Source organism: Melanotaenia boesemani, chromosome 1 (assembly GCF_017639745.1).
Source record: "Melanotaenia boesemani isolate fMelBoe1 chromosome 1, fMelBoe1.pri, whole genome shotgun sequence".
In the NCBI taxonomy this organism is placed as follows: domain Eukaryota; kingdom Metazoa; phylum Chordata; class Actinopteri; order Atheriniformes; family Melanotaeniidae; genus Melanotaenia; species Melanotaenia boesemani.
Window position 1 is genome coordinate 26,422,809 of NC_055682.1, and position 15,993 is coordinate 26,438,801.

General features: G+C 38.0%; 1 protein-coding gene across 1 annotated transcript in view; it reads right to left on the minus strand.

Annotated features, from left to right (window-relative positions):
• The window catches only part of ush2a (Usher syndrome 2A (autosomal recessive, mild)), a 250,130-nt gene that overhangs the window by 144,944 nt on the left and 89,193 nt on the right, over positions 1 to 15,993 (minus strand). Inside the window, 4 exon segments of the mRNA XM_042001931.1 lie at positions 4,661 to 4,784; positions 5,599 to 5,732; positions 10,582 to 10,729; positions 10,935 to 11,110. Coding sequence (XP_041857865.1) covers positions 4,661 to 4,784; positions 5,599 to 5,732; positions 10,582 to 10,729; positions 10,935 to 11,110 — 582 coding nt within the window.

The following is a 15,993-nucleotide window of genomic DNA, read 5'->3' on the forward strand; positions in this document are numbered from 1 at the left end:
TAAGCGGCCGAAATGAGTTTTCTCCGCAGGGCGGCCGGGCTCTCCCTTAGAGATAGGGTGAAAAGCTTGGTGATCCGGGAGGGGCTCAGAGTAGAATTGCTGCTCCTCCGCATTGAGAGGAGCCAGATGAGGTGGCTTGGGTATCTGGTCAGGATGCCTCCTGGACGCCTCCCTGGTGAGGTGTTCCGGGCATGTCCATGCCAGAAAGAAGCCCAGGGGAAGACCCAGGACATGCCGGACGGACTACATCTCGCGGCTGGCCTGGGAATGCCTCGGGATTCCCCCCGGATGAGCTGGTGAATGTGGCCGGGGAGAGGGCAGTCTGGGTTTCCCTTGTTAGGCAGCTGCCCCCACGACCCGATAAGCGGCAGAAGATGGATGGATGTTGCTGGTTCAGACCTTTCTGAGTGCAGCTGCAGCTGGCTCCTCTTGTTGGAGCTGCAAATGTGATATTGCCTTTTTGTTTTTTTACTGTGGGTACATTTTTGGTTGAACTGAAAATAAAATATACACACACACAAAAAAAACCCAATAATAATAAAAAGAAAAAAAATCATGCAGTTGGATACTAAAAGCAAATGATCTGACGTTGCTTCAATTAGTCAGATCAGGTTTCAGCAACATTACATGCCTAAAACATGAGGTCCTGACACTAACAAATGTAGTTCAGGGGTCCTGAATCCTGGTCCTCAAGGGCTGGTCTACTGCAAGTTTAAGACATTTCCCTGCTGTAACACATCTGACTCAAATCAATGGGTAATTAGAAGCCTGATGTCAAGCTCTGCAGTTTCTGAGTCAGAAATGTCTAAAACCTGCAGTACATTGGCCGGTGTGGACCAGGATTGAGGTTCCCTGATATAGTGGATACAGAGACCTTTCTGTGTGGAGCCTCCCGTGTATGCATAGGTATTCTGGCTTCCTCCCACAGTCCAAAGATGCATGAATGCTAGATTAACTGGTCAGTCTAGATTCTCCTTAGGAGTTTGTGTTGCCTCTGCTTTAAACTGGCGTCCTGTCCAGGGTGTACCCTGCCTTTCATCTGCCAATTGCTGGGATAGGCTCCAGCTTCCCCGTGACCATGAATTGGTCTAAGCTGCATGTATGTATGTATCTATGGATGGATTGTTTTATTCCTTGATGGCATGACCATATTTCTAAGATGGCAGTGTCAGGATTCTTCATTTGAGAAACATTGGACCTACAAGTGCAATTAGCTGAGAGAATTTCAATATATATATATATATATATATATATATATATATAATATTATATAATATATATATATATATATATATATATATTTTTTTTTTTTTTTTTTTTTGCAAATCAAACACTATTGAGGATTTTTGTATTTCAGACTGAAATAAGTGTCCATTCTTTAAATATCAAAAACAAGATTTATGTCATCTTGCATATGTAAAACAAACAGAAATATTGCACAACTAAACCAGAGTCATATTTATTGGGTAGTATTGTTTCTTCTCTCTCTGTCTCAGTAAACAGCGGAGGTTGTGTGTAATCATCTACACACATAACCTGAATAACTCCAGTCATGTTAGCTCTCCACTGGCATTAATCAGAGCCTGGCGTATTAATGAGAGCGCGGCAGCTAGCTAATTACACCCATAGATTCTGCAGCAGCCCATTAAATATACAAATGACAGAATTAAAGAGCCCAGCCTCTTCTGATTAATCTTTAAATGGGGAAAAACTAATGATGTCTGTGCAAACTTTCCTTTCACACATTTCTCCCCCTCTCCTCTCAACGTCAATGCCTAGCAATCAATCATATTAATTAAGGAAAAATAATTTGTATCATTTAACATTTCCCTCTTTCCTGCTCAGTTGCTGCAGTGCAATGTACTGTATTAGACATGTCTGGAAATTATCCAAGTCAATTTGTTCTTGTATTCTTTTCTTTTTTCAATTTTTTTCTTTTTTTAAAAATATTTTTGTAATGTTTCATCTCTCTTCATTAACTGTGGGCAGAAGAAATACATCTGGATTAGTGAAATACAAGCAGGACAGCATCCTCATTCCAATCAGGCCGTCTCAGGGTCCAAACAGTGAAATATTGCAAGGGGAAGAGAGAGGGTTATATGATCTGTTTTGACCCTTTCCATTTAAATGCATTATTTACAAAGAACAACATATGTCAGTTCTAACCGAGATGCACAGAGTCGTTAATTCAAATATGACACAAGGAGAGTAAGAAGTCAGTGGGCGTTAGATAGAGAAGCATTACAGATAAGATGGATGAACTAACATGCATTTATGGAAACAAGCACTTACAGGTCTATTCATATCACAGCATGATTACATATAGTCTTTTATCCCGTTTTCTTATCTAAAGTAAGATTCAGTGTGTCCAATACTGACCTTAAGTACTCATTAGGCATCAAGGAGCATCTTTAAACACAAGTGAACAGACTTAATTTATGGAAACATACACTCATATTGTAGTAATTGCACATGGAAAATAACTCATTTGGCCAAAATAATTTCAGTAAAGTAGCCATTAAATAACAGGTGGAAAGGGCAAATATCATCTAATTTTTACAAGCCTAAAAATCTTGACCTTAACTAAGATTTACCATACAGGATCTTGACCCTGCTCCAGGATGCACCCTTAATCGCATGTTAAGAGAATGAGGAAGATGCCGTAAGGACCTCAATGGATAAAAAACAAATTATTCATAATCCTGGGGGTGATGCATAATGTTGACAGAGAAAAATGATGATTTGCTGGTTTAGAAAGCCCATCAGGATATCAGAAATATCAGCATTGCTGGGAGACATACTTTTGTTAAGACCCAAAAATCCTGAATGAGAGCTTATGAGATCTAAAAAAGTTCAACTGTAAGAAAAAAGAAAAGAAAAAGATTCAATTCAATTCATATAGAAAATTGCAATTGTACAGTTGTCATTGCAGGAGTTACAAGGTTTCCATAAGACATCAACGATTGAAGAGTCTCTCCTCTGTGATCAATTGACTCTCGAGGGGGCATTACACTGCATTACATTCATAATCCAATTTGGCTTTGATTTGTTCGCTGTTCCGTGCGCTTCGATGGGAATAATTGTCTGTAGATGATGCTATTAGTATTGATGGTTGTAAAAGGGCGATGGTTTGAGGACTGCCGACACATTGATGGTCCAGAATAGATCCGGTCTGAAAGTGATTGTCTGATCCATTACCCTTTGTGAAGGAGGAGAGTAGAGGGGATGAGAAACATCCCTCAATAGCAAAAATCATCATCTATTTGCTGGCAGGGTTCAGAGATCTATTTACCTTTGTGCTAAAGGGGCAAGGAAGAGACTTAAAAAAACATCAATTGTTCATTTGGGATAAAAACAAAGTGCACATTGCCCACAGAGAGTAATGAACATTGTGAAATTCTCCTAATGTTGAATAGCTAATCAATCAACAATATATGAATTGTAATAATCTCAGATGAAGGAAAGAACAGATAAAGTTTATTTGCCAACATGAGGTCATTTTATAGGGCAAACAAATGACAGCAAGGACATCAAGAATGATCACCACATTCTGTAGGGGCAGAAGTTCGTGTTTGTGGAAAGAAAATTGCAAAATGCATTGAATATCTGCAGAAAAGCTAACACAAACAATGGACTATTGTCAAGAATGCAAAATGATGGAGAAAATGTCACTGAATGACAACACCAACATCTGAATCCCTATCAGGTTATAACTGTCAACCAAAATGTTGACAAACAATTGCAATTTAATGTCCAGTAACATAAAAGAAACAAATGAGTACTTACTCAGTTCCCACTGAGTGACCAGTCACCACTTATTAAAGTTATTGAAGACTTGCTTGCCAACAGTTTTTTTTTCTTTCTTTTTTTAAAAATTATACACACAGTTGTCTTGGAAAGTTTTTTTCCTTATGTTATCCAACTTTTAACTGTATGTACACACAAACATAAATGATGATACAAGGTTTCTGCAGGCCAATAGACTAATCTCAAGTGGCACCAAAGAGCTTTGCCACGCTCAAATCCCACTGATTAGTATCAGCAGTCATTAATTATGAGCGTCAGACTGGGTGATGTTCTCAGATGAAGCAGAACATGTTTGGCTGTGCAGCTCAACCCTCTAATGATGCTGGTAAACAGAAAGATAATTGTCCTTTAAGAAGACTGGGGAAGTCATCTTAAAGGAATGTCACAAGAAGACTGAGCGGACTGCAGTGTAATCACCTGAACAATGGATAAATGTGTGTATGCATCTTCCTGAATACTTACAGGATACATAAATGTTGGGAAGGTTTTCACACCTTAAAATTTCTATAAATATTCTTGGTCATATTTATGGCTTGTGGTGGAAAATTGAGGACAGTTTAACTTTTCAGGTGGCAATTTAGGCACCAAACAATCAAATTGTATGACTGATCATTTGTGTTCCAAGCATCAGGCATACCCATCGTCAAGTGTCGGATGCATCCATGTCAGTCCTGCTTGAATGTGTCAGAAAATGTCAGAATATGTGTTTTGTTTTTTAACCATAATCTCATAACATTTTCTTTCACAATAAATAAATGACCAGCTCTAACAGTTTAGTCTAATTTGGGTTCATTTGATCCATATGTAGGACTTGCATGTACATTTTATAATAATTTAGTACATAAAATCTTACCTGTGAAGTCTGTGTTGCTTGGAAGAGTGTCACTAGGAAACTGGTAATAACCGTTCCCTATAAATCTTGTTCCTCTGATAACTGGTTGTTGTGGGTCAGACAGTGATACATCTGTCCTCTCCACCTGCAAAAACATGTAACAGACAATATTATGAATATATTTATCTTATTTATATTGTAGTTGTTGTCATCAATGATAAGAAAAATATTATGCCTACTTACTATTTGTATGCAATCATATGCAAACATTCTATGAAATGTATGCAATATACTAAGAAGTATAATTAAACAGTTTTAAAATCCAACTAAATATGACACAAAAAAACTGAGTAAGAGTTCACACCCATGCACAATGCACCAAGACGCTGAGTTTTGAATTTAAATACCAATAAGCCTAATTGCTGGTAGTTAAGCAAGTATGACAAACCAGTTTCACTGTCTAGTTTATTGCATTAACATGCCCACATTTTTTTAAAATTAGCAATAAACAGAACAGCTGCAGCTGATGGGATTATCCTTATTTTTAACTAAAAAACAGACAAAAAAACTTGAATTGTGACCTACTGATGTTGCTAAATATACACTCATGTGATTTAAAAAAGAGAAAGTTCTTCTCCAGATTGTCACTGTAAATGAGAAATTGTCCTCAAATGACTTACCTGGATAAGTCAAGGTTGTAGCAAAAAATCAGTAATGTCAACCTCACAGTGCTAATTAATATTAAAGTCCAGATGGTCATGAAATCCATTATTGTCAGTGTTGTCCATCTATGTTAAGACATTTTTAAAGGGTGAATGAAAACTCTGAGATGCAGACACCAGACTGACATCGCCATACAGTACCAAGCTAATTCTACATTCATGGACCACAGTTAAAAACACACATGCATGAACAAGGAAAGTCAAAAGGAAATAAATGAATAAATAAAAACATAACACCATACACTGTAAGCCTATATTCTGACCCTGATATAGTGGGTTTGGCCCATTAAGTTGGGCTGGAGGGTCCCAGTCTATGTGAATGGTGGTTTCATTCATAGGATATAAACGAGGTGAAGAGAGTCCAGTTGGTGCTAAAAAGAGAACGTTAAGAAAAGGTAAAGATCAACTGAATGTCAACCAGTACAGAACACAAAATAGCATTACAAGCAGATCTGCATGACACTCTCTAAATCAGTGGTTGGAGATCCCCAAAGATTTGAGGATCGACCCTTGGGGGTCGCCAGATAATTGTAAAAAATACATAGCTTACTTTTATCAAATAAATTTGGAATTTTTACCAGGGCTTGTCGAAATGAAACCATTAATGAAGAGATAAATCTTTGAAATTAGCACCTTAATTTTTTAATTACAAAGTTATAGGCACCACATGCCATATAAAAAACTCAGAATTTGAACATTTTCTTGGTGAGAAAAGCTTATTTTGAGCATGTAGGTGTTTTTGTCAACACAAAAAACCTTATCCTCCTTACTTGATTGACAGTTTTCCAGCCTTACATTTACAGGATGGCTGCAAGAGCTCCCCATTTGATACAGCACAAACTCACTAAGTCGTTGCGTGGGGGTGGGGGCAGCAAACACCTAGAAATGCTCTCTAAATAACTTCCTTTATTCTACCGTAAAAGTTTTCAAAATTAGAACTGGGGTCTTGCCAGCAAGGCTCCAAACAGTCTGTGAAAGGCTCAGTGAGTGGATACTAGGATTATCTTGCTGTGCAGTAGTTATGGTTGTTCTACAACAACTGTTCCAAAATCACAGCATTTGATTGCTAGATGTATCTAAACTACACTAAATGTTGGTTTTGAGCCCAAGTGACTTACTTAAAAATATTCAAATGTTGTAATACAATCATGGACTAAAAGATTAGAATTCTAAATTATGCACTTTTTAATGTTAAGTTAGGTGTGTGTTGTTCATATAGATCTTGCGTGGACTGGACAAAGTCCCATTTTTTCATTTAACAGGGATTCAATTCAATTGCCGGTCTTTCAATTTGAGATGTTAATTAAATGTCCCTTTGAAACATACTGGGTGGTACTGAAGATATAATTTTATCATGCATCCTAAATAAATCACCTGGAGACCAGCTCCTAGTAGGGGAGGAGATAGAACAGAGGTGGGAGAAACATAGCAAGTGATGGACTCGTGTAGGGATGGGAAAGATGGATGTGCATTAAGTGTCATTCCATCGTGTGTGTTTCTAGGTGTATTTCAGTAATGGTCTAAATGGTCTGCAGGAGTAAATTAGCTCTCAGTGACACATGTGGACCATCTTAGGTGTGAGTTGTAATAGAGCTCCTAAAAGGGAAGTAGACAGCTCGTCTTACATACTTCAAGTTGGCACATCATACCATAAATTACTGGAAATCAATAGCTTACTAGTTTATTGATATTGAGCTATGGTGACATTAAGAACATTGACTGTCTGGCACATATATAAGTGAATGTAACATGTGCCTTGCTTTAAAGTAGGAAACTGCTCAATGTGCCGGTGTTCAATAAGTTTTTGGACACCTTATCAAAATAGCTTACCATAGCCTTGTCGGCCACAGGCTGAACTCTACTTAATTTAACACAAGTAGGACGAATTTGGTGCACCACCCTAAAATTTTTACTGGCCCTATCTGGCCACGCCTATGAAAATTTTTTGGGGGGCACCACTGGTTAAAAGGTGCTCTTCAAAGAAATTTAGCTTTTTTTTGTCTGATATTTCCTCCTTAGACTCCTCATTGTTATGACTACATGTCTCCACTGGGACTTTAAATATAGATTTTGTTGAGCTGTTCCAGAACACAGTTTACACTTGAACATAAATGCACACATGGCACACAAACGAGCACATCAGTAACATGGGGTTTTCTTAGCTGGAGCATAGCATCCACTCATTTGAAGAATTTCTTTTGTTATTTAATGCATGGGCCGTTAGCAAGCTTAATGCTGACTATGGCAAAGTACAATTAGGTAAAAAAATAGCTGATAAGTCACCAGTGAGCTGGAGGGATTTTAAGGGGCTAATAACTATTTCTTACTTGCTGATTGATCCCAAAACATGGAAAGACAATTGACAAAATTGAATTTGTTCCAATGTATAGAATAAAGTCTTATGATACTCACTGAAGAGATGATTATAAAAGCATATTCAATAAAACCTTTTTTGTTTGTTTTTTTTATCTGAATAATGGGTTGATTCTTAAATGATTCACCTGAAACAGCGTATTCAGATTAATGTTGATATTGCCTGTGCTGGGGCAATTCTGTAAACTGATTTCTACATAGCACTGGTCCTGGAATGAGATAATTTAAAGTGATGGCATGAATGAATCTCTCTACCATTCACTCTGAACTATTTGATAAGAATTTACATTCAGTAATTCAGTTGTTGTAATAAAACAGTGATTTCCACAGCTTAATTTAAGCATCATGTCTTACCTCCTGCTTACTCTTAAAATAGATTTTACTTCAACCCTCACATTTCCAGATCTGACAGTACATTTCTGGCTGAAAGTCTATCTGTGAAACACATGTATGAATAGCAACTGAGAAGGCCCAGACCAATGTCTCCACACATTTTCCTAAAAACCTTTTATGTTCACATGTAAAACTTATTAAGGCAGCTTTCCTTCTTAGGGACTGGTGTATAAAATACTGTTTCATATTTTTTTGCAGGTCAGGTATTCAGTTAAATCTGCTTCTTAATCCGCTGAAATTTTAGCTATGGCATATTCAGTTTGACAAAACCTACTTTCCTTATCATGACTTAGCTAAAACACACAAAAACACACACACACACACAAGGTTAACAGTCCACCAGAAAGGTTAATTTTAGCTGCCGACATGGTAATGAAGCAGCTAAATCATGGGCCAGCTCCCAGGAGCAAATGTGCGTGTGTGTGTGTTTCCTGTTTTTACAGCGACTGACACATCTTAACAGGCTCTTAGCGTACAGTTACACCACGCACATAAGTACGCCACTTATTGACATTGTGATCCCTTGCCATGCATATTTCTTTTCTCAAGAAGGCCCTCAGGCCAATTATGCATAAATCAACTAAAGTTGCCTGTTCTGTTGAGTGGTGTTACAGAGCAAGCGTGTATGTGTGTATGTCTGTCCGTGTGTATGTCTTGTCGAACAAGCAGTTATGGTTGTAGGATACATAAAACATCACCATCAGCCCCTAATCAACCACTCACTTTATGTTGTGATCAATAACTTTGTGAGCAGACACACTTTGAAACAACTGCAAATACATCAACACACGTGTACGAAGACACCCATCCTTGTCTCGTTTGCCTCCATGTGCGCTAATGTTTAGTCATGTGCTTTGGTGTAATTCCAGTGGTTTCACAGATGTCTGCTTACTTACAGCAGATGGTAACTGGCTATAATGGCTCAGCCCTATGTGACGTACATTTATCAGTGCATCTGTACCCTGCTCAAGTACATCTTACCAGACATGCAACTTAATGTTAGAATAATTATTTCCACTAGACCAGTCTGGCTTTTACAATGTTCAAATCACAAAACTTTACACAGGTCTTTTCACAGATTTTTACTTTTTAAATGGAGCAGCACTCCCCCAATAGCTATCTTTTTGTTGGGATGTGAAAACTTAAGGATTAAAAATAGACATGAAGTATTAATTATAGTACTATTTCTCTCAGGAGGATAAACAAGTGTTGATGATACTATAAGAGAGGAAAGCAATAGGTCAATTCAAGGTTTCAGCATCTTCATTTAAATCATGCTATAAAGATTACTGGTAAAATATCATCTGCGAATTATTAAGATTAAAGTTAACGGAAAAGAGAAATAGGTAATATCAGATTGTGTCTACAACAGCAAGCTCAACACCCAGTGGAGGAGTGCATGCTATGCAATTGTTACAAGATTTAAAAGGGAAGAAGAAAAATCTGGCCGAACGGCATATGCCATTATCATTTCTTTCAGTTGAAACAAGGGGACAGCTTTGGCATTGGATGAAACAAAACGGCTGCAACAGATGTGGCTGTTAAAAGATACAATTCAAAAAGTCAACTGGGTACATAGCCCATATTGAACTGTACTGCATTACAGTCAAGAGAAGTCTTTGGAATCACCTTGACATAAACACTGTCACTGTGTCAACAGATGCAGCCATTAAAATGCATTTATAAAAGTCGACCAATCACAATATGAAGTGCCATTCATCACAATAAGAATAAGGAATGGTTTTTAGAAACCTGAAAGAAGTAAAATATTCACTGTCAACTGATATAGTGTTTTCAAAAGCTTGTTTTCAAAAAAACAATTCTAGGTATGTGTTATTCTGCACAGATCAGCTAGTGCTCATCTTAGTCCCTAAAATCTGCATATGATGTATACAGCTCACATACAGCCAATTCCACAACGGTTATAAATCTACAGAAAAAAGAAGAGCCATAGCATGTTCTGCAAAACTTTGTGTTTGATTCATGACCAGTTCGGAATGTGTGGCATCACCATATTTTCCTCCTATTAATTAACAGTAAATTGCTTTTACTGGCATGACCAATGGTTGGCATGACCAATTTGTCGGCACTTGAATGTGCAATGACTGTCTGTGCTTCTAGATGTGTGTTCAATTGTAAATTTTTGTATTATAGAGATAATACACAATGAGTGATTCAAAATTATGTCCAGAATGTAACAGAAAACTGCTATAGTTCCTTTAAAATTGAAGCATGCATTTATGTTTTTGTGAGTAAGTGAGTAATAGTAATAAAATGAAACAGTACAGTCCGTAGACTAGTAGCACTGTTGGCTCAACAAATTAGAACAAGCCTCTTGGTGGAAAACCTTGATTGGATATGTTTTGAGTGCCTTGGCTCGCTCCAGACCCCCTCAAACAGGACCAAGTAAGCGTTGAAAATGGATGGATGTGGGTGTGGATCTTTGTATTCTACCTGCAGATAAGGTCCGTCCAGTACTTGGCAGGCTGGTGATGCAACCCATTTTTGTACAAAGTGTGACAGTGAAGTTGTACACATGGTAAGGTTTTAATCCTTTCATTACGTAAACAGGCTGTGATGATGGTCCCACTCTATGTAAGACCTGACAACCAGAGAAAATCAAAAGGACAGTCAGAAGAGAAATGTAAACAACAAAAACATCAATCCAAAAGATAAGTTAATCCAACTACATTTCCACTAAAGCAAACCAACTATGTAGCTTTTTCATCCTTACTTTTAGCCAGTCCCAGTGAATGTTTACCAAGCTGTCTCATTCTATATTTCACATCAAATGTGTGTGAGCTCACCTGACTCACAACTGGAGGAGCATAAGGATTTGTGGTCTGCTCAGTGAGCAAACTGACTCGGTATTCTGTGACCTGTCCTCTGGCAATGAATCCTTGACCCTCAGTAGAGCTCCAGGTAACTTTGAGGCTGGTGGATGACAGCGGAAGCACATCTGGTGGAGCAATAAACTCTGGGACTGGAAACACAGGTAAAAACACAGGAACATGGAATATGGACCAACATTTTTAGTCCTGAGATACAGATGAAAACATCTGTAAAAAAATCTTAAATTCAAACATCTTCTTAAATTCTAAAACAATTTACAGCCAAAACTCAGCAAAATGACTTGTTATGTAAAGCAAAACAACTCATGTTAGCAAGAGACAACATTAACCTGACATTATAACATGGTCAGGGTGAATACTCGAATCTGATTGGCTGGAGGGTGTCCATTAAAAGGTGATAATGGACACCTATGAAAGAAGTTCCAGTCAAATAGACTTATTGTAAATTATTACGCTGACTAAATGGTAGTTGTAACCGTGGCAATAGAAACTCAAATGCTGGCTTACACACCATCTGCAATTTCAAATGAGAACCAACAGAAACTTTTTGATGGGTTCCTCCTTTGCCATCATCCATATCAGCCACAAATTTTAAAGAATTATTTTCTCATAGACTTCAATTCAAAAATCAAATGACAGGAGTTTAAACTTGCCATATTTTATATTAAATCTTCTATCTCATTTTAACAAAGACATTTTAATATGTAAGTATTGTTCAATATGATTTATGGTTACCCCACTGCTGAAGAAACCTACACTCAACCCAACCCAGGTTGAAAACTACTGGCCGGTCTCACTGCTTCCATTCATGTCTAAACTACTAGAGCGTACTGTCTTCAGTCAGGTCTCATAGTTTCTCCAAGACAACAACCTGTTTGATCCATATCAATCTGGCTATAGGCAAGGCCACTCTACTGAAACTGCTCTCCTGTCAGTTACCGATTCCCTATGGCTTGCCAGATCTGCTGGTCAATCTTATTGTCTTTTCAATGACTCACTGATGGTTTTAATGATGTTTAATTTAAGGCTTAAATAACTTGGACATACAGATATATTCACAAAATGTTTAATTTGATACTCTTTACAAAATGATCAGACCAGCCCTCTGTATCTGCTATCGGACCCAAAACCAGCCCACAAGACTGTTTATTGGTCAAGATAATGGTCCTACATCCTTTCATGGGGCGTGTCATCAAACAACACTATTTGAACTCAGAACAAAGAGTTTTAGTCTGTCTTCACCTCCCCTGGATTTGTACATCCTCTTCAGAGATGGCTCTTTCCACAGTCACTTAGATTTCTCTCAGAGGTCCTAGAGACATGGATTTCTTAGGACACTTAGTCTGAACGCAAAAAGAGGAGAGAGAGAGAGAGAGATGATACTGGAAAATTAAGTTTGCCGTGATGTGAAGAACAATCACTACAGATACTAAGTTTGTGTCTGCATTCAAGATGCAAGATTGATTTAGTTTTCTGGACTGATGAACTCTGTTTAATTTATTCCTTTTCAGCTGATACTTCTCTTTTCTTTAGTTATGTTTTTATCTTTTGGACTTTTAATATTAATACTAGATTTAGATTTTTTATTTGGATAACTGGTTAACGCAGGCTGACCAAAGCTTCAGAACCAGTTCTACAGAGTTTCTTTTTGGACTGGTCCAAAACTGGACTTTTCTCTCCTGCCATTCCACTGCAAACCATTCACTGTCCATCATCGATACCACCAGCCGAGCCGGTGTACCAGACTGTTACCAGCAGACAGAGCCTTCAGACACAAGCCTACGAACTATCACGTGGGACAACCTCCTTCCAACCTTGGAGAGCTGCGATTCAGAGCTACCACCTACTCAGGCCTCCCCTGGAGCTGAGAGTCACCCACAACAGTCGTAAGTCGCCTCTGGTCAAACAGAACCGGACTGGTCCTGCTGGGTCCTCCTCTGCTTGTCATGCCAAGGAATGGTTGGTTGTCTGACAGTGACCTTAGCAGGTTTTTTATCTTAGTTAAAATTTCCAGTTCTAAACAGATAAGATTGAGTTTTTCCCTCTTTTTCTTTTAGGATTCAGAGATCCTTTTTCAGTCCTAAACCTTAGTTTTAATTAACACCGCAGGTTAATTAACTTTTGTTTCATTCTTGCATACATTCATTCATTCTGACACATTACATTAAAATAAGATTCTGGTTTGAACACTATATTCTGCATTTAACAATGTTTTGATTCATTTCCCATGCGAAGTCCTTGTAAATATTTCCTTTTCATTTATGCATGATTAGACTAGTAATAAATATTTCACATTTATCCTATAATACTGGTCTGGGTTATTGTGAACTCCTCCTTTTAGTCAGTTATGGGTCCCTTAAGAATTCATGTTTTTAGCATTCTGAGACTGATCGATTGATAACTGACTGATTTTGACTAGCTTGAATTAATTAATTAAAGGTCCCATATATGCAAAATTCACTTTTTAATGGTTTTGGAACAGGTCATACTGGTCCCCCCGCATGTGTAGGAGACCCGTAAGTGTGAAACTCTTTCAGGCGGCTCTCTCTCCCCCCCTGCTCCACCTCTAGGGAAGTATAGCGCTGAATTGGAGCGAGTTTGAAAAGCCTGTACGTTAAGACGTCATAAGGGACAATAACCACTCCCCACAGAGCGATGGACCGCTTACCGGCTCTCAAAGCCCGCCCTCTAAAAATCACCTAGCGCCCAGTGTTTTTCCTTTTCGGCAACCCTCGTTAGCGGACATGGCTAAGCGACAGAAGCACTGTTCTGTTTGTGGCTGCATAAATGAACACGAAAACGTTTTTTTACTTCCATCCACTGAACCCACGAGGACTGAGTGGATTAATTTTATTTTTGGAGGAAATGTACCCGGAAAACTTCCAAAGGTTTTGCATGTCTGTGGCCAGCATTTCAAAGAGGACTGTTTCCACAACATGGGGGCATGGAAAGCAGGCTTCGCCAACCGTTTGAAGCTGAAGCCAGGTTCAATACCAACTGTCCGTGACACAGCTGGAGAGGTAAGAGCTGGCAGTTAATTTATCGTTTCGGCCTTATTAGTCTGATAGCTTGAAAATATATTAGCACTGTTGTAAATGTAGCCAAGTCACTGTTTCTACTGTTTGTATCCGGTGCCATTGTGCATCAGATTGATGAGCGTAGCTAGCTGTGTTCTCCGTGCGTCGCGGTTTGGGTCGGTAATGGGGGCTTCAGGAATGGGTTCCGGTGTTCCGGCGTTTGTTTATCCTTCACTACGCTGTAATCAGCGTCTAGTTACCGCTAAGGCCTAACCTGTCAATCACCTCATGACGGGCGATGCGATGGGCGGAGCCAACAGCTGAGCTGCTCCACCAGGGTTCCGCCCACCATAAACGGCACATTTCTGAAGCTGCTAAAAAGAGGGAGGTGAAGAGAAGCCGCTGCACTCAAACTGAGGGTCGATTTGTCCATACCATGGCGGAAATATTTCATTTAGATATTAATGAATGGTCTCAGATTGGGAATAAAGTGTATAATATGGGACCTTTAAATTAATTAATTTAGTACTCTAATGGTGTCCACACCGCCATTAGATTAGTATAAAGCTATCTGTGTGGTGGTGCTCCTCGAGGTATAATCAAGATTTTGACTAATAATTCATAATTTTATTAAATTATTAAAATCAATAATTTTATTAAACATCTTTAACGTTTAATGACACTAAATCGCTACAATCACCACCTTCAGCTAAATCTGTCCAAGACTGTGCTTATTGTCTTTCCATCCAATCCTTCCTTACTGCCACAGATAAGCATGCAGCTTGACTCTATCACGCTTGTGCCTACGTCTACACCTACCAGGAATCTTGGAGTCATGGTAGACAACCAGCTGACCTTTAAGGACCATGTTGCCTTGGTTGCTCGATCTTGCCGATTTGCTCTCTACAACATCAGGAGGATCAGAGTCCTTTTAAAAGCTAGACTCAGTTTTTTAAGGAGCATTTCTGCACTAGCTTCACTCTTCTACTCAACAGAATGAATTAGAAAGATTTGTCCAGCTCTCTGGCTTAACCAAGTACTGAATAAGCTGTGTGCACTTATGCCCAAGTTGATATTGTTTGATGAAATCGTGATGTTGTATTGAAACAAAATGACTTACAAAAAACTAAAACTAAAAAAAAAAAAAAATTTATGCACTGCCTCTAGCACTACATGACAGCACCTGGGTCCAACTGGACTCAAAGCAGTCTGACTATCACTTAATTATGATGTCCCATCTTGTTTGAATTCTTGCTTGTGTTGTTCTTACTCTCAAATGTAAGTCGCTTTGGATAAAAGCGTCTGCTAAATGACTGTAGAATAGAATAGAATAGAATAGAATAGAACAGAATGGTGCATCAAGTCCATGACCGACTAGGTATTTGATAAAGACAATGCACTTTTGTTTTAAACAGTTGATAAATAAAGGAAAGTAATAAGAAACAAAAGTCCTGACTAAAAAAATTAAAACCAAATTTTTCCATAATTTGTATGTCTGACGTGCAATGTCTTGAACTTTAAAAAGCAACAGGATAAAGCAGTTAAACCATTGTTTTTAAGAAAGAAAGAAAGATGGCTCAAATCATTGACTGTATTAAGACAAGACTAACATTTATTTTTTCATTTTAAGCATTTGTACCTACATTTATTTCAACCACTGAAGATCAGTTTAAAAAGTAGCAATGTATAATAATGAAAACATTAAGTCTCTGATAATGTGCATCTCAGACTATGAATTTAAAGTAGTTAAATACTTAAATTTAAAGAGTTTGTAAACTGAGCTTCATTCCCTTTTTCTTTATATTTTTTCTTTAATTGTTAACAGATTAAAAACAAAGTTTTCACAACAAGTGAATTAAGAATATGAGAATTTTTAAATAAAAATATAAATTCAAAATCAATACTTTGTGGATATTACGTGGACTGAATGGATTTGAGTGTTGCTAAATTCTACCGTTTTGATAGCCCCAATTACACAACAGATTAAAAAGAGGGAA